Source organism: Eleutherodactylus coqui, chromosome 7, assembly GCF_035609145.1.
Source record: "Eleutherodactylus coqui strain aEleCoq1 chromosome 7, aEleCoq1.hap1, whole genome shotgun sequence".
NCBI classification, from domain to species: domain Eukaryota; kingdom Metazoa; phylum Chordata; class Amphibia; order Anura; family Eleutherodactylidae; genus Eleutherodactylus; species Eleutherodactylus coqui.
The window spans coordinates 223,466,040-223,492,328 of record NC_089843.1 but is presented as its reverse complement, the minus strand read 5'-3'; the positions used below and the strand labels follow the sequence as shown (position 1 = coordinate 223,492,328).

The 26,289-nt window shown below is 49.0% G+C and overlaps 1 protein-coding gene across 2 annotated transcripts in view; it reads right to left on the bottom strand.

Moving 5' to 3' along the window:
* REXO1 (RNA exonuclease 1 homolog) overlaps positions 1-22,785 on the bottom strand; it is an 83,368-nt gene extending 60,583 nt beyond the window's left edge. For both annotated transcript variants that reach the window (XM_066574496.1, XM_066574497.1), the window contains exons 1-2: positions 22,580-22,785; positions 11,851-13,379 (exon numbers count right to left, since the gene is read on the bottom strand). In XM_066574496.1, the coding sequence (XP_066430593.1) occupies positions 11,851-13,379; positions 22,580-22,700 (1,650 nt within the window). In that variant the 5' untranslated portion in view covers positions 22,701-22,785. The remainder of the gene's footprint in view (positions 1-11,850; positions 13,380-22,579) is intronic.
* Between the last annotated feature and the right edge of the window lie 3,504 nt (positions 22,786-26,289).

Here is a 26,289-nt window from a genome sequence, read left to right as displayed (position 1 = left end):
CCATCGCCGAGTACTGGACCCCAATATACAATGTAACAGATCAGAGCTGCAAGAGGACAGAGCCCATCGCCGAGTACTGGACCCCAATATACAATGTAACAGATCAGAGCTGCAAGAGGACAGAGCCCACCGCCGAGTACTGGACCCCAATATACAATGTAACAGATCAGAGCTACAAGAGGACAGAGCCCATCACCGAGTACTGGACCACAATATACAATGTAACACATCAGAGCTACAAGAGGACAGAGCCCATCGCCGAGTACTGGACCACAATATACAATGTAACACATCAGAGCTACAAGAGGACAGAGCCCATCGCCGAGTACTGGACCCCAATATACAATGTAACACATCAGAGCTGCAAGAGGACAGAGCCCATCGCCGAGTACTGGACCACAATATACAATGTAACATCAGAGCTACAAGAGGACAGAGCCCATCGCCGAGTACTGGACCCCAATATACAATGTAACACATCAGAGCTGCAGGAGGACAGAGCCCATCGCCGAGTACTGGACCCCAATATACAATGTAACACATCAGAGCTACAAGAGGACAGAGCCCATCACCGAGTACTGGACCACAATATACAATGTAACACATCAGAGCTACAAGAGGACAGAGCCCATCGCCGAGTACTGGACCACAATATACAATGTAACACATCAGAGCTACAAGAGGACAGAGCCCATCGCCGAGTACTGGACCCCAATATACAATGTAACACATCAGAGCTGCAAGAGGACAGAGCCCATCGCCGAGTACTGGACCACAATATACAATGTAACATCAGAGCTGCAAGAGGACAGAGCCCATCGCCGAGTACTGGACCACAATATACAATGTAACACATCAGAGCTGCAAGAGGACAGAGCCCATCGCCGAGTACTGGACCCCAATATACAATGTAACACATCAGAGCTGCAAGAGGACAGAGCCCATCGCCGAGTACTGGACCACAATATACAATGTAACACATCAGAGCTGTAAGAGGACAGAGCCCATCGCCGAGTACTGGACCACAATATACAATGTAACACATCAGAGCTGTAAGAGGACAGAGCCCATCGCCGAGTACTGGACCACAATATACAATGTAACATCAGAGCTGCAAGAGGACAGAGCCCATCGCCGAGTACTGGACCACAATATACAATGTAACAGAGCTGCAAGAGGACAGAGCCCATCGCCGAGTACTGGACCCCAATATACAATGTAACACATCAGAGCTGTAAGAGGACAGAGCCCATCGCCGAGTACTGGACCACAATATACAATGTAACAGATCAGAGCTACAAGAGGACAGAGCCCATCGCCGAGTACTGGACCACAATATACAATGTAACACATCAGAGCTGCAAGAGGACAGAGCCCATCGCCGAGTACTGGACCACAATATACAATGTAACACATCAGAGCTGTAAGAGGACAGAGCCCATCGCCGAGTACTGGACCACAATATACAATGTAACACATCAGAGCTGTAAGAGGACAGAGCCCATCGCCGAGTACTGGACCACAATATACAATGTAACATCAGAGCTGCAAGAGGACAGAGCCCATCGCCGAGTACTGGACCACAATATAAAATGTAACATCAGAGCTGCAAGAGGACAGAGCCCATCGCCGAGTACTGGACCACAATATACAATGTAACAGATCAGAGCTACAAGAGGACAGGGCCCATCGCCGAGTACTGGACCCCAATATACAATGTAACAGATCAGAGCTGCAAGAGGACAGAGCCCATCGCCGAGTACTGGAGCACAATATACAATGTAACATCAGAGCTACAAGAGAACAGGGCCCATCGCCGAGTACTGGACCCCAATATACAATGTAACACATCAGAGCTGTAAGAGGACAGAGCCCATCGCCGAGTACTGGACCACAATATACAATATAACAGATCAGAGCTGCAAGAGGACAGAGCCCATCGCCGAGTACTGGACCCCAATATACAATGTAACACATCAGAGCTGTAAGAGGACAGAGCCCATCGCCGAGTACTGGACCACAATATAAAAATGTATATTAATCTGTGCAAACCGTACATCATAATCGAACTCCAGTGAGTCTCAAGCGGGGATGTACCTAAAAGTGGCATTTAAAAGGTTAACATCACGATCAGCGTTCACGCAGATTGGGTCCGTTGCCAACGGGTGTCAGCTGTAAAAAATGTCAGCACTCAAACTGCATGGAGAGGGATCGATTCCTGATCTTCCTCCATACAAACCTTGAATGCACAGGATGTAACTGTATGCTCTGCGTCGTTAAGGGGTTAATGAGAACCTGAGCTGTAGGGCATTATAAAGAGCCATTATTAGGATAGGCCTTGCAGAGCCTTCCAGAATGGGCTACAGAACATACCATCTGAAGCGTCAGAGGAAAACCCAATGAGGTCTTCGTAGTTCACATCGGAGATCAAAGAATGATTTTAGAGTCTCTCCCTCGTCTCGCCGCCACCAATGAACCCCGCCTGAAGGGTCTAAGATTAGGAAGTAAATGAACCCCGCCTGATTGAAGGGTCTAAGATTAGGAAGTAAATGAACCCTGCCTGATTGAAGGGTCTAAGATTAGGAAGTAAATGAACCCTGCCTGATTGAAGGGTCTAAGATTAGTAAGTAAATGAACCCCGCCTGAAGGGTCTAAGATTAGGAAGTAAATGACAAAGACAGAAGAACGCCATCATTTGGGAATCCAGTTGAAGGTTGACATTGATCAGGGAGATGGGTCTATAGCGGCTACAGACAGGTGCATCACCGATGCTGAAGCCTGAGAGCGAGTCTAAGAGGGAGCTTTCCATCATGTAGCTGCAGGAGGGCTTCATTTTAGTGGACAGGTTAGACTTTTTAGTGGCAGCATTTTGTACTACATATTTTTGGGAAGGGGGATGCATTAAGGTAATTTAGCATAATGTTACATATACCCAACGTTTACGTCAGAGGATTCTTCTGATGACCCAGGCAGGTGAACGGACGTTGTATGTATATCTTTTTCCCACTTTTTGTTTTCTCTTTTTTAAGTATATATTTTTTACGGATTTTTAGGACTGTATCAACCACTTTTTGGTTTGGAAAGACATGATTCCCAAGTAATGGGAATGGATTGGGGGGTGGGGGGTTGTAAGTACAGTTAGCACTGACAGAACAGCCAATAGTACCATTAGTAGCACAATGAATATAAAGAACAACCACCATATAAATTGTATGACCACGAATGCAAGAATTCTGATCAGTAAAGTGGGTGAGCTTAAAGTGAGAAGGGCTGATGAAATTTACGATATAGTGGGAATAACGGAAACATGGCTTGATAAGTGCGATTGGGCTGTAAATTTACAGGGTTACAATCTCTTCAGAAGTGACCGTGGTGAACAGAAAGGGGGAGGGGTGTGCCTGTACGTTAAATCCTACTTAATGCCGAGGCTAGGAGAAGATATATGTGCAAGAGATAAAAGCATGGAATCTCTGTGGGTAGAAATACTGGGAGAGAGAAAAAAAAAAAAAAAAAAAAAGACAACCTGATAGGGGTTTTCTATAGGCCACCAAAAGCAACAGAAGAAACTGAAACCTTATTAAGGAAAATAGAAGAGGTGTAAAACCGCAATGAAGTAACTATTATGAGGGATTTTAATTATCTGGATATAATATAGGAAGACGAAACCTGCGAATATCACAAGGGTGATAAGTTCTTGAGAACAATTAAAGAGAACTACCTTACCCAACTTGTGCAGGAGCCAACTAGAGGGAGGGCCACTCTGGACGTATTAACCAACAAACCGGACAGAATCATGGGGGTGCAGGTTGAGGGACACTTGGGAAATAGTGACCACAATATAGTTAATTTACAGTTGTCATCAAATAGGAAGCCTCATCATAGTGCGAGAAAAAAAAAAAACTAAAAACTTTAGTAAAGTAAAAGTTGGATGAGCTAAGAACTACTCTCGGTAACATTAATTGGGACAACATCCTCATAAATAACAGTATTGACGACAAATGGGAGAAGTTTAAAAACATCCTAATCACCTCATGTGAGCAGTTCATACCCTTTAAAAACAAAAGAACCACGAATAGGAGAGATCATTGAAGATGATGGAGGGAAGGCAAATCTACTAAACAGTTTCTTCTCACGTGTATTCACAAACTAAGAGGAAATGCCACACGAGATGCAGGGGAATAAAATGAACCCATCACAAAATATTTCATACCAAACGCAGGAGGAAGGGTGGAACTGACTAAAGACTAAAAATCGATAAATCGACGGGCCCAGATGGAATACACCCAAGGATACTAAGGGAACTAAATGCCGAGATAGCTAGGCTGCTATACCTAATATTTCTAGACACTATCAAGACCGGTGTTGTACCATTGGATTGGCGCATTGCCAACGTGGTTCCAATTTACAAAAAGGGGAGCAAAAGTGAGCCTGGTAACTACAGGCCAGTAAGTCTCACTTCAGTAACGGGAAAAATTTTCAAGGGGATTCTGAGAGACGCCATCGATGAGTACCTCAAGGAGAACAAGGGAATAACTCCTCACCAGCATGGGTTCATGAAGGGTCTGTCATGACAGACAAATCTGATCAGTTTCTACGATGAAGTAAGCTCTAAGCTGGACCTGGGAGAGTCTATTGATCTCATATATCTGGACTTCTCTAAAGCATTTGACACCGTGCCACATAATAGGCTAATATATAAAATGAGGCAGCTCGGATTGGGTGAAAACGTGTGTAATTGGGTAAAAAATTGGCTCAATGATAGAAAGCAGAGGGTGGTAATAAATGGCTCATACTCTGATTGGACCATAGTCGCTAGTGGGGGCCACAAGGCTCAGTATTAGGCCCCACTCTGTTCAACATATTTATCAACGACCTGATAGAGGGGCTGCACAGCAAAATATCAATATTTGCAGATGACACAAAATTATACAAGATAATTAATACAACGGAGGACAATGTACGGCTACAAACGGACCGAGATAAGATGGGGGCTTGGGCAGAAAAATGGCAAATGAAGTTCAATGTGGATAAATGTAAGGTTCTGCACATGGGCAGCAAAAACGGGTGTCACCAATATACACTAAATGGGGTACAGCTATTGAAAAGTGATATGGAAAAGGACCTGGGGGTACTAGTGGATTGTAGACTAAACTGGAGTAACCAATGCCAGTCAGCTGCTGCAAAGGCAAATAAAGTCTTGGGATGCATTAAAAGAAGTATAGGGGCGAAGGATGAGAACATTATCCTCCCACTATATAAGGCACTTGTCAGGCCTCACATGGAATACTGCGTACAGTTTTGGTCACCGGGGCTCAGGAAGGATGTTACAGTGCTGGAGGGGGTACAAAGAAGGGCAACTAAACTAATACATGGAATGACGGGACTGGAATACCCAGAGAGGCACCAAAACTGGGATTATTCACCCCAGAAAAAAGACGGCTAAGGGGCGACCAAATAACTGTGTATAAGTACATGAGGGGACAATGCAAGGATCTCTCCCGCGATCTGTTTACACCCAGGACTGCGACGGGAACAAGAGGGCATCCGCTACGATTAGAGGAAAGTAGGTTTCATCACCAACACAGAAGGGGGTTCTTTACTGTAAGAGCAGTTAGACTGTGGAACTCTCTGCCTGAGGAAGTGGTGATGGCAAAATCCATAGAGGAGGTTAAGAGGGACTAGATGTCTTTCTGGAGAGGAAGGACATTATAGGATATAAATCTAAGATTATTTGTTAATCCGGGTATATAGGAAGGTAGGAACTATTAGGGGTTGGTCCAGGGAACAGTCTGATTGCCATTAGGGAGTCGGGAAGGAATTTTTTCCCAAAAGGGCTATTTGGCTTCTGCTCTTGGGGTTTTTTGCCTTCCTCTGGATCAACACAGTAGGATAGACAGGCTGGACTAGATGGCCATTGTCTTCATTCAGCCTTATGAACTATGTTACTATGTTACAAGTAGAAGGAAACCAATGTGGGTCGACAAGATTGTAAGAGGGGCAATAAACAAAAAAAAAAAAAAAGAAAGTGTTTAAAACTACTAAAACAAGAAGGCAGCAAAAAAGCGTTAAACTCACAGGGAAAAAACATTATTAATAATAATCTATATTTGTATGGCGCCAAGTTATTCCGCAGCGCTTACAAGCATGGATAAATGCAAACAATACAACGATTACAAAGTGAGGTACAATCAGTTTGAAACAAACGGGGTGCTGGTGGTACAGGAGGTACACGGGGGTAGGGGGGGGAAAGAGGCATGGGGGAACACAGGCAGTAGGGGATTTCATGTGAAAATCAGTTATCAGAAACCAAACGGGATGGGGCGGTAAGGAGGTGCAGGGGTAGAGGTCACATGTGATAGGCAGTGTGGAAGGTGTTGGGAGCCATAGGTAGGGGCGGGGGACTAGGTCAGGAGATTTGGTATGCCTCCCTGAAGAGGTGCGTTTTTAAGGCACATCTGAAATTTCGTGCATCGGGAATTGTCCGGATGCCTTGGGGTAGAGCGTTCCAGAGGATGGGTGCTGCTCTGGTGAAGTCCTGGAGGCGAGCATGAGAGGTTCGTATTACAGGGGTGTTTAGTCTGAGTGTGTTAGCCGATCGGAGTGAGCGGGCTGGGTGGTGTACTGACAGTAGGGAGGCGATGTATGGTGGTGTACTGACAGTAGGGAGGCGATGTATGGTGGTGTACTGACAGGAGGGAGGCGATGTATGGTGGTGTACTGACAGTAGGGAGGCGATGTATGGTGGTGTACTGACAGGAGGGAGGCGATGTATGGTGGTGTACTGACAGTAGGGAGGCGATGTATGGTGGCGCAGCGCCATGCAGAGCTTTGTGAGTGAGGTAGAGGAGTTTACATTTAGTTCTGCAGTGGATGGGCAGCCAATGCAGCGACTGGCATAATGCAGAGGCGTCTGAATAACGACTGGATAGAAAAATGAGCCTAGCTGCTGCATTTAGTATGGATTGGAGCGGAGCGAGTCTAGTGCGGGGGAGGCCGATGAGTAGCGAGTTGCAGTAGTCAAGCCGGGAGTGGATGAGGGCGACCACGAGTGTCTTTAGCGTGTCCGTGGTTAGGAACAGACGTATTTTAGCAATATTCCTGAGGTGCATGTGGCATGTTTGAGCCAAAAATTGGATGTGGGGGGTAAAGGAGAGGTCAGAGTCCAGTGTGACCCCAAGGCATCGGGCATGCCGTCGGGGGGTTATGATGGTGCCAGACACTGGAATGGAGATGTTGAGGGGAGGTCGGTTAGAAGGTGGAAAGACAAGGAGGTCAGTTTTAGAGAGGTTTAGTTTGAGAAAAAGGGAGGACATAGTGTTAGAGACAGCGGACAGACAGTCGGTGATATTTTGGAGGAATGGTCCAGAGATCTCATGAGAGGAGGTGTATATAGTTGGGTGTCATCAGCGTAGAGATGGTATTGAGGCCAAATCTGAGGATGGTTTGTCCAATTGAGGCTGTATAGATAGAGAAAAGAAGGGGACCAAGGACCGAGCCCTAGGGGACCCCAACAGCGAGAGGAAGTGGAGAGGAGATAGAGTCAGCAAAGGAGACGCTGAAGGAATGGTCAGAGGTAGGAAAACCAGGAGAGAGCAGTGTCCTTTAGACCAATAGAGCAGAGTATAGTGAGAAGGAGATTATGGTCGACAGTGTCAAATGCAGCAGACAGGTCAAGGAGGATTAGTAGGGAGTAGTCACCCCTTGACTTTGCAGTAATCAGGTCATTTGATACTTTTGTGAGGGCAATTTCGGTCGAGTGTAGAGAGCGGAAACCAGACTGGAGGGGGTCCAGGAGCGAGTTGTCAGAGAGAAAGCGAGTAAGGTGGGAGTAGACCAGGCGTTCTAGTAATTTGGAGATGAAGGGAAAGTGCGAGACAGGTCGGTAGTTAGCAGCATCAGTCGGGTCCAGGGCTGTTTTTTTTTTTAAGCAGAGGGGATATAATGGAGTGTTTAAATGAGGGGAAAGTGCCAGAGGTTAGGGAGAGGTTGCAGACTGTGGTGAGGTGAGTAATGAGAGCTGGGGAAAGGGTCCAGAGGAGGTGTGAGGGGAGAGGGTCGCTGGCGCAGGTGGTGGGGCGGGCAGTGGAAAGCAGCCTGGAGATTTCTGGAGCCATGGAGATTGTGTTTGGGTGAGTACACCCATCAAAAGAAAGGTAATACTAGAACATATATAAAGGTGTAAGTTTTGAAGTTTATTTATGCTTTAAGCGCAGAAAAGCGTTGCATGAAGGACATTGGCAACCTTAAAGGGGTTGTCCCGCGGCAGCAAGTGGGGTTCAGCACTTCTGTATGGCCATATTAATGCACTTTGTAATGTACATTGTGCATTATGAGCCATACAGAAGTTATTCACTTACCTGTTCCGTTGCTAGCGTCCCCGTCGCCATGGTGCCGTCTAATTTCAGCGTCTAATCGCCCGATTAGACGCGCTTGCGCAGTCCGGTCTTCTCCCTGGTGAATGGGGCCGCTCGTGCCGGAGAGCTGGTCCTTGTAGCTCCGCCCCGTCACGTGTGCCGATTCCAGCCAATCAGGAGGCTGGAATCGGCAATGGACCGCACAGAGCCCACGGTGCACCATGGGAGAAGACCCGCGGTGCATCGTGGGTGAAGATCCCGGTGGCCATCTTAGTAAGGTAAGGAAGAAGTCGCCGCAGCGCGGGGATTCGGGTAAGTACTAAACGTTTTTTTTTTTTTAACACATGCATTGGGTTTGTCTTGCGCCGAACGGGGGGCCTATTGAAAAAAAAAAAAAAAAACGTTTCGGCGCGGGACAACCCCTTTAATTTTTAAGCTTGCCGGATCTGATCATCATTGTTGCTGTGATTTTAACCCCTGTTGCTGGGGACATTAAATGGTGTGGATAATCAACTTCTTTGGAGCGCAAGAGAGTTTTTTACTTTTATGGCTCTTTGGATTTAACCCCTTCACCTTGCAGCGTTGGGGACCACTGGATACAGAGAACCTAGGTCAAACTTTGATATTGACGAGCACACCTGGATGACAGGTGCCAAGCGGTCAGTCCCTCCATTGGGGGGGGATCCCTGCTCAGTGCCAGGTGAGTCAATTTGCTTAAGGTTTAACAAGATTTTGTCACATATGAAGGAATCCATCCGGCTCTTTCCCGTGTTTACTATTACGTTCTAACATACAGAGTGAGTAGGTGCTGGATGCAGTGCTGAGGAGACTGGGATCGGTGATAACCATGCAGTTTTCAGAGGTTTCTTTTTGGATGTAGTAGGGTTTTTTCTTTGAAATAGTCAGCTAGTTCTCCAGCACTGAGGTATGTCACAGGGGCCTGTTCTTTGGGGCTGAGGAGGGAGTGGAAGGTGTCGAAGAGTCGTTTGGGGTTGTGGGATAGTGAGGCGACAAGGGAGGTGAAGTAAACTGGTTTGGCATGGTGAGGGGCTAGGTTATACGTTTTAAGCATGAATTTAAGTGGAGGAAGACTGCGGGCAGCTTTGATTTTCTCCACAGCCGATCGGCACACCTAGAGCACCGCCGGATGAAGCGCGTTTGGGACGTGAGCCAGGGTTGCCGTGGTCTGGGGTTGATGGCACGGGTCATGCTTCATGTAAAGAAAAGATCAAAATTGCTAAGGAAGAGGCAGAGAGACTGATTGCCAAAGAGAGCAAAAAGAATCCTAAACTATTCTTCAATTATATTAACAGCAAATGAATTTGCACTGAGAGCGCTGGCCCTTTAACAAATAATGCAGGAGAAACCATAAAAGATGATGGAGGGGGGGGCAAATCTATTAAATAGATTGAAAAGGAAATGTCACACAAGATGCCAGGGAATAAAACAAAGCCGCGGATAAATATTGCCTGCCTAACACAGGAGGAAGTGCAGAGCCAAATAAAGAGGATTTAGAAAAAAAACAAAACCACGATAAAATCCCCGGCCCACATGGAATACACCTAAGGGCTCTAAGGAACTAGGTGACATGATAGCTGGACAGCGATTTCTTATATTTATGGAAATAATTGAAACCCGAGTTGTACCACTGGATTGGCACATTGCCAATGTGGTCCCAATATACAAAAAGTGGTATAACTCCTCACCAGCACAGGTTCATGAGAGGTCGATCATGGCAGACCAATCTGATCAGCTTCTACGATGAAGTAAGCTCTAGGCTGGACCTCGGAGAGTCTATTGATCTCGTATATCTGGGCTTCTCTAAAGCGTTTGACACCGAGCCGCATAATAGGCTGATATATAAAATGAGAAGCTCGGACTGGGTGAAAATGTGTGTATCTGGGTAAAGAACTGGCTCAGAGATAGAAAGCAGAGGGGGGTAATAAATGGTTCAGACTCTGATTGGGCCCCCGTCGCTAGTGGGGGGCCACAGGGCTCAGTATTAGGTCCGATTCTGTTCAATATATTTATTAATGCCCTGATTGAGGGGCTGCACAGCAAAATATCAATATTTACAGATGACACAAAATTATACAATATAATTAATGCAAGGGAGGACAATGTGCGGCTGCAAACGGACCGAGATAAGCCGGGGGCTTGGGGGGGGGGGGGGATGGAGGTCAATGTGGATAAATGTAAGACTATGCACATGGGGAGGAGAAACGGCTGTCACCAATATACACTAAATGGGGTACTGCTAGGGAAAAGACCTGGGGGTACTAGTGGATTGTAGACTAAACTGGAGTAACCAATGCCAGTCAGCTGCTGCAAAAGCTAATAAAGTCTTGGGGTGCAGTAAAAGAGGTATAGGGGGGAGGGACGAGAACATTATCCTCCCACTATATAAGGCACTTGTCAGGCCTCACATGGAATACTGGGGAGAATATAAGGATCTATCATGTGATCTGTTTATACCCAGGACTGTGACGGTAACAAGAGGGCATTCTCTGTCTAGAAGAAAGCAGGTTTCATCACCAACATAGAAGTGGGTTCTTTACTGTAAGAGCAGTGGGACTGTGGAACTCTCTGCCTGAGGATGTGGTGATGGCAGGATCCATAGAGGAGTTTAGGAGGGACTAAATGCCTTTCTAGAGCGCCATGATATTGCAGGATCTAGACAGTCTGTGACCAGCGGGGTTGGCGATCCGGGTCTTGCAGTCAGGTAGGAACTATCAAACATTGATCCAGGGATTATTCTGGCTGCCATTATGGAGTTGGGAAGGAATTTTTCCCCCAAACAGGCTAATTGGCTTCTGCCTCATTAGGGATTTTTGCCTTCCTCTGGATCAACAAGAGAGGTGGAAACAGGCTGAACTGGATGGGGTCAGAAGTGTAATAGAAGACTCCACTCCTATTGAAATAAATGGGAACGAAGAATAGGTCATTGATGGTGGATCAGAGGGGTTGAAACAAGGCACCCCAACCAATCAAGCTGTTCACAAGGGCTAGCACAGCTCTGTACACTCCGGCCCATTCAAGGCCAAGCTTGCAGTAGCATTCCAGGCCGCTGCACAACGTATGAGGCCATCCAGCTCCAGGGCACAGTGGCTGCAGCAAATAGCTGATCACTGGGGATGCCTCGTCTCAGACACCCACCCATCCGCTATTGGTAACACATCCTGAGAATCAGTCATTAATAGTACAAGCCGGAAAAAACCCTTTAAAAGTTAAGGCTATAGATGTTCACCCCAGCTGGGGCAGTCAGCTACGAGTTGTGTCTTTGGATTGGCAGCAAGAAAGGGGTCACCAGCAGTCACATAGAAGTTACTAGAACATAAAAAGGCATCTGAAAAAGAATACACTATATACATCACGCACATTACTGCCAACTGAGCCATTACAGGCCCTTCAGGAGTAGAGCAAGTCATCGATACTCTGCGAGTATAGCTGCAGGGAGGCTGAAATGGTGCCATCGGTACGGAATACATTTAGTTACCTGCTTCCCCATTCTTCCCTTATCTTCAGTCTTAATGTCGTGTGACTCATTAAACACTCGGAGGCACTCTTCCATTGGATCTACATCAGAGTCCGAATCGAGATCTTGCTCAAGACAGAAATCCTCCACTTCAGGAGAATCCACAGAGGAGACCGAAGTCCTTCTGGTGGCCGCCTTGCTTTTATGTGAAGACTTCTCACCCTTGTCTGAAGTCAGGATACTTTGACGATTAGTTTTCCTACTTTCTTCCTCATCGCTTGTCTCATCACCAAATAGATCCACATGACTTAACGTTCTCATATTTGCTTTAAGGTTGCAAGTCTCTTGAACCGCCATCTTGGATTTGTCCAAAGACACGGACCTCCTGTTTTTGGCTTTATGCTTCCCATTCTTAATATCTCGGTCTTTGGCCCTTGAGTCACTCTTACTGGACTTTTCTTTATAGGGCTTCTTTTCATTATCTTTTTTGTGTTGTCTGAATATTGACGTTTTTGAAATGGACAACTCTAGATGATCCTTTTTATTCTCGGTCTGGTCAGAGGGGCTCTTGGTTTTCGGCTTCTGCTCCTCTAGTTTGCTGTTTTTATCACCCCCTTTTGAAGAGGCCTTCTTCTGTCCTTTACTGATGCATGTTGTCTGACCAGACCTTGTAGCTGACGGCTGCTCTTTCACACACTTGGTCTTCTCATTCTTAGGGTCTTCAGGTTTGTGTATTTTAAGGGTCTCTTTACGCTTCAAGGCGTTTCCAATATCATCAATGTCATATTGTACAGCCATTTCCTTTACTGTTCTGGAACTTTTTTTCGTTCCACACGCTGGAGATTCTGGTGACGTTGAAGAGCTACTCTTTGTATCATGGGAGGGAGGTTTGACTATTTTAGGAGAACACTGCGATTGAGAATCATCTTCGGAGTCAGAAAATTTGGCCTCAACTATTACCTCAGAAGTCTGATTGCGCAACTTCTTAGGACCAGGAGCCCGACCTTCATCCTGACCATGTGCTCTACTTCTTTTAGTCCCTTTTGCAGGCTTTCCTTTGCCTAAAAGCCTAGCAGAGTAGTTTAACATCGGATCATATTCCATATCGGTGTATGGTTTGGAATTATCGATTACATATTTATTAATTCTGGACCTAGATACTTTAGTTACTTTTGTAGGAACATACTCCAAGGACCGGCTACTACTTCTATCATGTCCCACATTATCCAGGGTATACTTACACGGCTTTACTGACTGAGCTAGGGGAGTGGGGTTGTAACATGAAGCACTGCTGCCAGAACAGCCTGGGTCATACTCAAAAGAAGAACGGCCAGCAGATGGCAAGCGTCTTTTTAAGGGGGCATTTTGTGTCTCAAGCAGTTCTTCATACTTTCTTTGCTGTCTTTCCACCTGACTCTTGACTTCTTCAATTGCTTTGTTGACCCTTTCCAGTTCCAGTATGTGTTTGCTGGACCCCGAAAAGACATTGGAGATGCCCTCATCGATGCGAGGTGGAAGGACTGGAAGTTCTGGACAGCAAGGATCATACTCTAAAGACAAACAGAAAGGGATACGGTTGAAGCGAGAAGCCAAATGACATCCATCATTCAGAAACCGAGCTATATTATATTGGAACGGCTCAGCAAGACGTCATGCTGTCTGTGCCGACCAATCAACTTATACAAAGGAGCTTTAAAAACTTGGGTTTCGGGTACTTTGTGCAATTCTGTAGACGGATTTCACGCAGAACGTACTGAGGCCCTTTAAGCCTTATTTACATACTGTAAACTTCATCTGTAGTTAGCGTCATTAATTCCCCAATCAGGAAAGGCCATAGAACAAGCTTCCCCCTGTGTTTAGGATCCCGCCCCGGCTTGGGCTTACAGATACTGAACCAGGACAATCAGCCCATCTCCCATGAGAGTTCGTGGCTACAAACATATATTCACCACGGATTACATGCACTTAATATGTGGCGACTGGAGTCAATGAAAGTACATGGATTTACTCACAAGCGCATTATATAGATTGTGTAATTCACGGATGAAGAACACAACATGTTACATTATAGCGTGTATACCGCGTCTATGGCCTACTGTTCTCTATGGGTTATGTAGGGTACAGACGTGATACATGACATCCGCATGGCCGCTGAGACAGAGCAGGGGATTTAAATAAAGAAACAAGTCAGATTGCACATGTCAGCGTGCGTGATACATGCGTGAGATACGCCGTCATGAGGCGGCTCACATGGCAGTAGAACACTATGCGATACACTCGTGGGAGGGAGGCTTAAATGGGTTGTCCCGCGGCAGCAAGTGGGGTTCAGCACTTCTGTATGGCCATATTAATGCACTTTGTAATATACATCGTGCATTAAATATTGGCCATACAGAAGTTATACACTTACCCCCTCCGGTGCTGGCGTCCCCGTCTCCATGGTGCCAACCGAAGCCTTCTTCTCCCTGGATTAGACGCGCTTGCGCTGAAGGGGCCGCTCCGGCTGGCTCGCGCTGCACAGGTCTTCTGCGCATGCACAGACCAGCTCTCCGGCGCGAGCACGCTGGAGCAGCACAGAAGAGGGCAGACTGCGCAAGCGCATCTAATCGAGGGAGAAGGCGGCTTTGGTCGGCGCCATGGATACGGGGAAGCCAGCACCGGAGGGGTAAGTGTATAACTTCTGTATGCCCAATATTTAATGCACGATGTATATTACAAAGTGCATTAATATGGCCATACAGAAGTGTATACCCCTACTGAACCCCTTTAAATCTGAGAAACATTGTGCGATCGGATGAGTGAAGGAAGATCTGGCTTTGTATAACTGCCGACGCACCTCAGAGCCCTACTTACCATTACTGTACAGATTTAGGATTTTAAATCCGCAGTGGATCACCCGCCTGCGGATCCGCACCCCATAGGGATGCATTGACCCCCCGCGAGTAGATAAATACCCGCGGATGGTCAATAAAAGTGAATTAAAAAAAAAAAAATGGAGCATGGAAAAAAAAACATGACATGCTTGATTTTCGTGCGGGTCTCCCGTGGGGACGGCTCCTGCAGGCTTCTATGGAAGCCGTCCGGATCCGCGGGAGACCTAAAATAAGAATAACTTACCTGCAGCGGCAGGGCACGTCTTCTCTTCTTCACAACTGGATCTTCTTGCTTCGGCCCGGATGTGCCCGGCGCATGCGCGCGGCATGCTGCAGGTGTGCTGAGTACATCCGCCGGCCGGAGAAAGAAGATCCGGCCGTGCAAAAGAGAAGATCTGCCCGGTCCGCTGCGGGTAAGTTATTCTTCTTTTCAGCGCTCATGTCCGCGGGGCAGGAGGGACCCGCTAAGGATGCTCCATGGGGAATCCGGAGCGGGCCTGATTTTCCCCGTGGACATGAGGCCTTAGATGGAACCTGTGAGGTTTAACATTGGAACACAGTATGCAAGGCTGGAAAAGAGCCCCAATCCCATCCAGTTCAGCTTATTAACCCAAAAGGTTGATCCAGAGGAAGGCAAAAACCCCGATGAGACAAGACAATTTTCTTCATTTAGGATGAAAAAGAATTCCTTCCTGACTCCAATCTGGCAATCAGAATAATCCCCGAATCAGCGACCCTCCTGAGTAATCAGTGATAGAACATGGAATATTGTATCGCTCAAGAAAGGCACCCAGAACCTCTTATATCGTATCACCATCACCGCGTCCTCAGGAGGGAGGTCCATAGTCTCACTGCTCTTACAGCAAAGAACCCCCTTCAGGTTGTAGAAACCTTCTATCCTCTACATGTAGAGAGCGCCCCCTTGTTACAGTCCTGGGTATAATAGATGATGGAGAGATCTCTGTACTGACCGCTGATATATCTATACATAGTTATTAGAGCGCCCCCTTGTTACAGTCCTGGGTATAATAGATGATGGGAGAGATCTCTGTACTGACCCCTGATATATCTATACATAGTTATTAGAGCGCCCCCTTGTTATAGTCCTGGGTATAATAGATGATGGGAGAGATCTCTGTACTGACCCCTGATATATTATACATAGATATTAGAGCGCCCCCTTGTTACAGTCCTGGGTATAACAGATGATGGGAGAGATCTCTGTACTGACCCCTGATATATCTATACATAGATATTAGAGCGCCCCCTTGTTACAGTCCGGAGTATAATAGATAATGGGAGAGATCTCTGTACTGACCCCTGATATCTTAAACATAGTTATTAGAGCACCCCCTTGTTACAGTCCTGGGTATAATAGATGATGGGAGAGATCCCTGCACTGGCCCCTGATATATCTATACATAGTTATTAGCGCGCCCCCTTGTTACAGTCCTGGGTATAACAGATGATGGGAGGGATCTCTGTACTGACCCCTGATATATCTATACATAAGTTATTAGAGCGCCCCCTTGTTACAGTCCTGGCTATAATAGATGATGGGAGAGATCCCTGCACTGGCCCCTGATATATCTATGCATAGTTATTAGAGCGCCCCCTTGTTACAGTCCTGGGTATAATAGATGATGGGAGAGATCTCTGTACTGACCCCTGATATATCTATACATAGTTATTAGAGCGCCCCCTTGTTACAGTCCTGGGTATAATAGGTGATGGAAGAGATCTCTGTACTGACCGCTGATATATCTATACATAGTTATTAGAGCACCCCTTGTTACAGTCCTGGGTATAATAGATGATGGGAGAGATCCCTGCACTGGCCCCTGATATATCTATGCATAGTTATTAGAGCGCCCCCTTGTTACAGTCCTGGATATAACAGATGATGGGAGGGATCTCTGTACTGACCCCTGATATATCTATACATACGTTATTAGAGCGCCCCCTTGTTACAGTCCTGGCTATAATAGATGATGGGAGAGATCCCTGCACTGGCCCCTGATATATCTATGCATAGTTATTAGAGCGCCCCCTTGTTACAGTCCTGGATATAATAGATGATGGGAGAGATCTCTGTACTGACCCCTGATATATCTATACATAGTTATTAGAGCGCCCCCTTGTTACAGTCCTGGGTATAACAGATGATGGGAGGGATCTCTGTACTGACCCCTGATATATCTATACATAAGTTATTAGAGCGCCCCCTTGTTACAGTCCTGGCTATAATAGATAATGAGAGATCCCTGCACTGGCCCCTGATATATCTATGCATAGTTATTAGAGCGCCCCCTTGTTACAGTCCTGGGTATAATAGATGATGGGAGAGATCTCTGTACTGACCCCTGATATATCTATACATAGTTATTAGAGCGCCCCCTTGTTACAGTCCTGGGTATAATAGGTGATGGAAGAGATCTCTGTACTGACCCCTGACATATTATACATAGTTATTAGAGTGTCCCTTTGTTACAGTCCTGGGTATAATAGATGATGGGAGAGATCTCTTCACTGACCCCTGATATATTATACATAGTTATTAGAGCACCCCCTTGTTACAGTCCTGGGTATAACAGATGATGGGAGAGATCCCTGTACTGACCCCTGATATATCTATACATAGATATTAGAGCGCCCCCTTGTTACAGTCCTGGGTATAATAGATGATGGGAGAGATCTCTGTACTGACCCCTGATATATTATACATAGATATTAGAGCGCCCCCTTGTTACAGTCCTGGGTATAACAGATGATGGGAGAGATCTCTGTACTGACCCCTGATATATCTATACATAGATATTAGAGCGCCCCCTTGTTACAGTCCGGAGTATAATAGATAATGGGAGAGATCTCTGTACTGACCCCTGATATATTAAACATAGTTATTAGAGCACCCCCTTGTTACAGTCCTGGGTATAATAGATGATGGGAGAGATCCCTGCACTGGCCCCTAATATATGTATACATAGTTATTAGAGCGCCCCCTTGTTACAGTCCTGGGTATAATAGATGATGGGAGAGATCCCTGCACTGGCCCCTGATATATCTATACATATTTATTAGCGCGCCCCCTTGTTACAGTCCTGGGTATAACAGATGATGGGAGAGATCTCTGTACTGACCCCTGATATATCTATACATAGTTATTAGCGCGCCCCCTTGTTACAGTCCTGGGTATAACAGATGATGGGAGAGATCCCTGCACTGGCCCCTGATATATCTATACATTGTTATTAGCACGCCCCCTTGTTACAGTCCTGGGTATAACAGATGATGGGAGAGATCTCTGTACTGACCCCTGATATATCTATACATAAGTTATTAGAGCGCCCCCTTGTTACAGTCCTGGCTATAATAGATGATGGGAGAGATCCCTGCACTGGCCCCTGATATATCTATGCATAGTTATTAGAGCGCCCCCTTGTTACAGTCCTGGGTATAATAGATGATGGGAGAGATCTCTGTACTGACCCCTGATATATCTATACATAGTTATTAGAGCGCCCCCTTGTTAAAGTCCTGGGTATAATAGGTGATGGAAGAGATCTCTGTACTGACCGCTGATATATCTATACATAGTTATTAGAGCGCCCCCTTGTTACAGTCCTGGGTATAATAGATGATGGGAGAGATCTCTGTACTGACCCATGATATATCTATACATAAGTTATTAGAGCACCCCCTTGTTACAGTCCTCGGTATAATAGATGATGGGGAGAGATCTCAGTACTGACCCCTGATATATCTATACATAGTTATTAGAGCGCCCCCTTGTTACAGTCCTGGGTATAATAGATGATGGGGAGAGATCTCAGTACTGACCCCTGACATATTATACATAGTTATTAGAGCACCCCCTTGTTACAGTCCTGGGTATAATAGATGATGGGAGGATCTCTGCACTGACCCCTGATATATTATACATAGTTATTAGAGCGCCCCCTTGTTACAGTCCTGGGTATAATAGATGATGGAGAGATCTCTGTACTGACCGCTGATATATCTATACATAGTTATTAGAGCGCCCCCTTGTTACAGTCCTGGGTATAATAGATGATGGGAGAGATCTCTGTACTGACCCCTGATATATCTATACATAGTTATTAGAGCGCCCCCTTGTTACAGTCCTGGGTATAAGAGATGGTAGATATCTCTGCACTGACCCCTGATATATCTATACATAGTTATTAGAGCGCCCCCTTGTTACAGTCCTGGGTATAATAGATGATGGGAGAGATCTCTGTACTGACCCCTGATATATTATACATAGATATTAGAGCGCCCCCTTGTTACAGTCCTGGGTATAACAGATGATGGGAGAGATCTCTGTACTGACCCCTGATATATCTATACATAGATATTAGAGCGCCCCCTTGTTACAGTCCGGAGTATAATAGATAATGGGAGAGATCTCTGTACTGACCCCTGATATATTAAACATAGTTATTAGAGCGCCCCCTTGTTACAGTCCTGGGTATAATAGATGATGGGAGAGATCCCTGCACTGGCCCCTAATATATCTATACATAGTTATTAGAGTGTCCCTTTGTTACAGTCCTGGGTATAATAGATGATGGGAGAGATCTCTGCACTGACCCCTGATATATCTATACATAGTTATTAGAGCACCCCTTGTTACAGTCCTGGGTATAATAGATGATGGGAGAGATCTCTGTACTGACCCCTGATATATTATACATAGTTATTAGAGCGCCCCCTTGTTACAGTCCTGGGTATAATAGATGATGGGAGAGATCTCTGTACTGACCCCTGATATAGTATACATAGTTATTAGAGCGCCCCCCTTGTTACAGTCCTGGGTATAATAGATGATGGGAGAGATGTCCGTACTATCCCCTGATATATTATACATAGTTATTAGAGCGCCCCCTTGTTACAGTCCTTGGTATAAGAGATGAGGGGAGAGATCTCTGTACTGACCCCTGATATATTATACATAATTATTAGAGCACCCCTTGTTACAGTCATGGATATAATAGATGATGGGAGAGATCTCTGTACTGACCCCTGATATATCTATACATAGTTATTAGAGCGCCCCCTTGTTACAGTCCTGGGTATAATAGATGATGGGAGAGATCTCTCTACTGATCCCTGATATATCTATACATAGTTATTAGAGCGCCCCCTTGTTACAGTCCTGGGTATAATAGATGATGGGAGAGATCTCTCTACTGATCCCTGATATATCTATACATAGTTATTAGAGCGCCCCCTTGTTACAGTCCTGGGTATAATAGATGATTGGAGAGATCTCTGTTCTGACCCCTGATATATCTATACATAGTTATTAGAGCGCCCCCTTGTTACAGTCCTGGGTATAAGATGAGGGGAGAGATCTCTGTACTGACCCCTGATATATCTATACATTGTTAATAGAGCGCCCCCTTGTTACAGTCCTGGGTATAATAGATGATGGGAGAGGTCTCTGTACTGACGCCTAATATATTTACACATAGTTATTGGAGCGCCCCCTTGTTACAGTCCTGGGTATAATAGATGATGGGAGAGATCTCTGTACTGACCCCTGATATATTATACATAGTTATTAGAGCGCCCCCTTGTTACAGTCCTGGGTGTAGTAGATGATGGGAGAGATCTCTGTACTGACCCCTGATATATCTATACATAGATATTAGAGCGCCCCCTTGTTACAGTCCTGGGTATAATAGATGATGGGAGAGATCTCTGTACTGACCCCTGATATATTATACATAGTTATTAGAGCGCCCCTCTTGTTACAGTCCTGGGTATAATAGATGATGAGAGAGATCTCTGTACTGACCCCTGATATATTATACATAGTTATGAGAGCGCCCCCTTGTTACAGTCCTGGGTATAATAGATGATGGGAGAGATCTCTGTACTGACCCCTGATATATTATACATAGTTATTAGAGCGCCCCCTTGTTACAGTCCTTGGTATAAGAGATGAGGGGAGAGATCTCTGTACTGACCCCTGATATATTATACATAATTATTAGAGCACCCCTTGTTACAGTCATGGATATAATAGATGATGGGAGAGATCTCTGTACTGACCCCTGATATATCTATACATAGTTATTAGAGCGCCCCCTTGTTACAGTCCTGGGTATAATAGATGATGGGAGAGATCTCTCTACTGATCCCTGATATATCTATACATAGTTATTAGAGCGCCCCCTTGTTACAGTCCTGGGTATAATAGATGATGGGAGAGATCTCTCTACTGATCCCTGATATATCTATACATAGTTATTAGAGCGCCCCCTTGTTACAGTCCTGGGTATAATAGATGATTGGAGAGATCTCTGTTCTGACCCCTGATATATCTATACATAGTTATTAGAGCGCCCCCTTGTTACAGTCCTGGGTATAAGATGAGGGGAGAGATCTCTGTACTGACCCCTGATATATCTATACATTGTTAATAGAGCGCCCCCTTGTTACAGTCCTGGGTATAATAGATGATGGGAGAGGTCTCTGTACTGACGCCTAATATATTTACACATAGTTATTGGAGCGCCCCCTTGTTACAGTCCTGGGTATAATAGATGATGGGAGAGATCTCTGTACTGACCCCTGATATATTATACATAGTTATTAGAGCGCCCCCTTGTTACAGTCCTGGGTGTAGTAGATGATGGGAGAGATCTCTGTACTGACCCCTGATATATCTATACATAGATATTAGAGCGCCCCCTTGTTACAGTCCTGGGTATAATAGATGATGGGAGAGATCTCTGTACTGACCCCTGATATATTATACATAGTTATTAGAGCGCCCCTCTTGTTACAGTCCTGGGTATAATAGATGATGAGAGAGATCTCTGTACTGACCCCTGATATATTATACATAGTTATGAGAGCGCCCCCTTGTTACAGTCCTGGGTATAATAGATGATGGGAGAGATCTCTGTACTGACCCCTGATATATTATACATAGTTATTAGAGCGCCCCTCTTGTTACAGTCCTGGGTATAATAGATGATGAGAGAGATCTCTGTACTGACCCCTGATATATTATACATAGTTATTAGAGCGCCCCCTTGTTACAGTCCTGGGTATAATAGATGATGGTAGAGATCTCTGTACTGTCCCCTGATATATTATACATAGTTATTAGAGTGCCCCCTTGTTACAGTCCTGGGTATAATAGATGATGGGGGAGATCTCTGCACTGACCCCTGACATATTATACATAGTTATTAGAGCGCCCCCTTGTTACAGTCCTGGGTATAGTAGATGATGGGAGAGATCTCTGTACTGACCCTGATATATTATACATAGTTATTAGAGCGCCCCCTTGAAATATCTGTAATATCTCAAATATGTGCAAACATACCGCACACACTTCTATCTGTTTATTCTGGACGCACATTTGGAAATACATTGTATCCGTGCGCCATTGTTACACAACGTCACTGTTCACTACGGGGCGTGCGACAACGCTGGACATACACAATACATTGTATCCGTGCGCCATTTTAACACACCGGCACTCACCCGCCCCCCGGGGCCCCCAGTGCACCGGCACTCACCCGCCCCCCGGGGCCCCCAGTGCACCGGCACTCACCCGCCCCCCGGGGCCCCCAGTGCACCGGCACTCACCCGCCCCCCGGGGCCCCCAGTGCACCGGCACTCACCCGCCCCCCGGGGCCCCCAGTGCACCGGCACTCACCCGCCCCCCGGGGCCCCCAGTGCACCGGCACTCACCCGCCCCTCGGGGCCCCCAGTGCACCGGCACTCACCCGCCCCTCGGGGCCCCCAGTGCACCGGCACTCACCCGCCCCTCGGGGCCCCCAGTGCACCGGCACTCACCCGCCGCCCGGGGCCCCCAGTGCACCGGCACTCACCCGCCCCGCTCCGGGCCCCTCCGCCGCCTCTCTCGCGGTGCCGGAAGGGGCAGTGCGGCCGCGGGCAGCTCTCCCGGAACGGACAGTCTATCCCCCGGAAGTAACCGGTATTCTTCAGCATCCTGACCCGCCGGTCTCTAGTCACCGGGATAACCACAAGGCCGCCATATTTGAGAGGCGAGAGGGCGGTGACGGGGGCGAGGCCTGCCGGGCTACTGCGGCTTAGAGGGCCGGAGAACGGAGCGGGGTCCTTGTGTGCGGGCTGTAGTACCGGGGGCCCCCCCTGTGTGCGGGCTGTAGTCCCGGGGGCCCCCCCTGTGTGCGGGCTGTAGTCCCGGGGGCCCCCCTGTGTGCGGGCTGTAGTCCCGGGGGCCCCCCTGTGTGCGGGCTGTAGTCCCGGGGGCCCCCCTGTGTGCGGGCTGTAGTCCCGGGGGCCCCCCCTGTGTGCGGGCTGTAGTACCGGGGGCCCCCCCTGTGTGCGGGCTGTAGTACCGGGGGCCCCCCTGTGTGCGGGCTGTAGTACCGGGGGCCCCCCTGTGTGCGGGCTGTAGTACCGGGGGCCCTCCTGTGTGCGGGCTGTAGTACCGGGGGCCCTCCTGTGTGCGGGCTGTAGTACCGGGGCCCCCTCTGTCTGCGGGCTGTAATATGGGGGCCCCCCCTGTGTGCGGGCTGTAGTACCGGGGGCCCCCTGTATGCGGGCTGTAGTACGGGGGGGCCCCCCTGTGTGCGGGCTGTAGTCCCGGGGGCCCCCCTGTGTGCGGGCTGTAGTCCCGGGGGCCCCCCTGTGTGCGGGCTGTAGTCCCGGGGGCCCCCCTGTGTGCGGGCTGTAGTACCGGGGGCCCCCCTGTGTGCGGGCTGTAGTACCGGGGGCCCCCCTGTGTGCGGGCTGTAGTACCGGGGGCCCTCCTGTGTGCGGGCTGTAGTACCGGGGCCCCCTCTGTCTGCGGGCTGTAATATGGGGGCCCCCCCTGTGTGCGGGCTGTAGTACCGGGGGCCCCCTGTATGCGGGCTGTAGTACGGGGGGGCCCCCCTGTGTGCGGGCTGTAGTCCCGGGGGCCCCCCTGTGTGCGGGCTGTAGTCCCGGGGGCCCCCCTGTGTGCGGGCTGTAGTCCCGGGGGCCCCTCTGTGTGCGGGCTGTAGTACCGGGGGCCCCTCTGTGTGCGGGCTGTAGTACCGGGGGCCCCTCTGTGTGCGGGCTGTTGTACCGGGGGGCCCTCTGTGTGCGGGCTGTTGTACCGGGGGCCCCTCTGTGTGCGGGCTGTAGTATGGGGGCCCCTCTGTGTGCGAGCAGTAGTATGGGGGCCCCTCTGTGTGCGGGCTGTTGTACCGGGGGCCCCTCTGTGTGCGGGCTGTAGTATGGGGGCCCCTCTGTGTGCGAGCAGTAGTATGGGGGCCCCTCTGTGTGCGGGCTGTTGTACCGGGGGCCCCCTCTGTGCGGGCTGTAGTATGGGGGCTCTCCTGTATGGAGGCAGTAGCGCACTGCAGTACCGGGGGCCCCTCTGTGTGGAGGCTGTGGAGCCCTCTGGTACCGGGGGCCCCTCTGTGCAGGCTGTGGCACCCTCTAGTACCGGAGGCCCTTCTGTGTGGAGGCTGTACCACCCTCTAGTACCAGGGGCCCCTCTGTGTGGAGGCTGTAGCACCCTCTAGTACCAGGGGCCCCTCTGTGTGGAGGCTGTGGAGCCCTGTAGTACCAGGGGCCCCTCTGTGTGGAGTCTGTAGCTCCCTCTAGTACCGGGGGCCCCTCTGTGTGCAGGCCCTAGTGCACTGTAGTACCAGGGGCCCTTCTGTGTGTAGGCTGTAGCACGCTCTAGTATTTGGGCCATTCTGTGTGGAGGCTGTAGCTCCCTCTAGTACCGGGCCCTCCTCTGTGTGGAGGCTGTGGAGCCCTCTAGTACCAAGGGCCCCTCTGTGTGGAGGCTGTAGCTCCCTCTAGTACCGGGGGCCCCTCTGTGTGCATGCCGTAGCGCACTGTAGTACCGGGGGCCCCTCTGTGTGCAGGCCGTAGCGCACTGTAGTACCGGGGGCCCCTCTGTGTGCAGGCCGTAGCGCACTGTAGTACCTGGGGCCCTTCTGTGTGGAGGCTGTAGCACCCTCTAGTACCAGGGGCCCTTCTCTGTGGAGACTGTAGCACCCTCTAGTACCAGGGGCCCTTCTGTGTGGAGGCTGTAGCACCCTCTAGTACCGGGGGCCTCTCTTTGTGGAGGCTGTGGAGCCCTCTAGTACCGGGGCCCCTCTGTGTGGAGGCTGTGGAGCCCTCTAGTACCGGGGCCCCTCTGTGTGGAGGCTGTGGAGCCCTCTAGTACCGAGGCCCCTCTGTGTGGAGGCTGTGGAGCCCTCTAGTACCGGGGCCCCTCTGTGTGGAGGCTGTGGAGCCCTCTAGTACCGGGGCCCCTCTGTGTGGAGGCTGTGGAGCCCTCTAGTACCAGGGGCCCCTCTGTGTGGAGGCTGTGGAGCCCTCTAGTACCAGGGGCCCCTCTGTGTGGAGGCTGTGGAGCCCTCTAGTACCAGGGGCCCCTCTGTGTGGAGGCTGTGGAGCCCTCTAGTACCAGGGGCCCCTCTGTGTGGAGGCTGTGGAGCCCTCTAGTACCAGGGGCCCCTCTGTGTGGAGGCTGTGGAGCCCTCTAGTACCAGGGGCCCCTCTGTGTGGAGGCTGTGGAGCCCTCTAGTACCAGGGGCCCCTCTGTGTGGAGGCTGTGGAGCCCTCTAGTACCAGGGGCCCCTCTGTGTGGAGGCTGTGGAGCCCTCTAGTACCAGGGGCCCCTCTGTGTGGAGGCTGTGGAGCCCTCTAGTACCAGGGGCCCCTCTGTGTGGAGGCTGTGGAGCCCTCTAGTCCCGGGGCCCCTCTGTGTGGAGGCTGTGGAGCCCTCTAGTACCGGGGGCCCCTCTGTGTGGAGGCTGTAGCACCCTCTAGTACCGGGGGCCCCTCTGTGTGGAGGCTGTGGAGCCCTGTAGTAAAGGGACCCCTCTGTGTGGAGGCTGTAGCGCACTGTACTACCAGGGGCCCTTCTGTGTGGAGGCTGTAGCTCCCTCTAGTACCAGGGGCCCCTCTTTGTGGAGGCTGTGGAGCCCTGTAGTACCGGGGCCCCCTCTGTGTGCAGGCCGTAGTGCACTGTAGTACAGGGGGCCCTTCTGTGTGTAGGCTGTAGCACGCTCTAGTATTGGGGCCCCTCTGTATGGAGGCTGTAGCTCCCTCTAGTACCGTGCCCTCCTCTGTGTGCAGGCTGTTGCGCACTGTAGTACCGGGGGCCCCTTTGTGTGGATGCTGTGGAGCCCTCTTGTACGGGGGCCCCTCTGTGTGTAGGCTGTAGTACGCTCTAGTATTAGGGCCCCTCTGTGTGGAGGCTGTAGCTCCCTCTAGTACCAGGGGCCCCTCTGTGTGGAGGCTGTAGCACCCTCTAGTACCAGGGGCCCCTCTGTGTGGAGGCTGTAGCTCCCTCTAGTACCAGGGGCCCCTCTGTGTGGAGGCTGTAGCACCCTCTAGTACCGGAGGCCCCTCTGTGTGGAGGCTGTGGAGCCCTCCAGTACTGTGGGCCCCTCTGTGTGGAGGCTGTGGAGCCCTGTAGTACCGGGGCCCTCCTCTGTGTGGAGGCTGTAGCACCCTCTAGTACCAGGGGCCCCTCTGTGCAGGCTGTAGCAACCTCTACTATCGGGGGCCCCTCTGTGTGTAGGCTGTGGAGCCCTCTAGTACTGGGAGCCCCTCTGTATGGAGG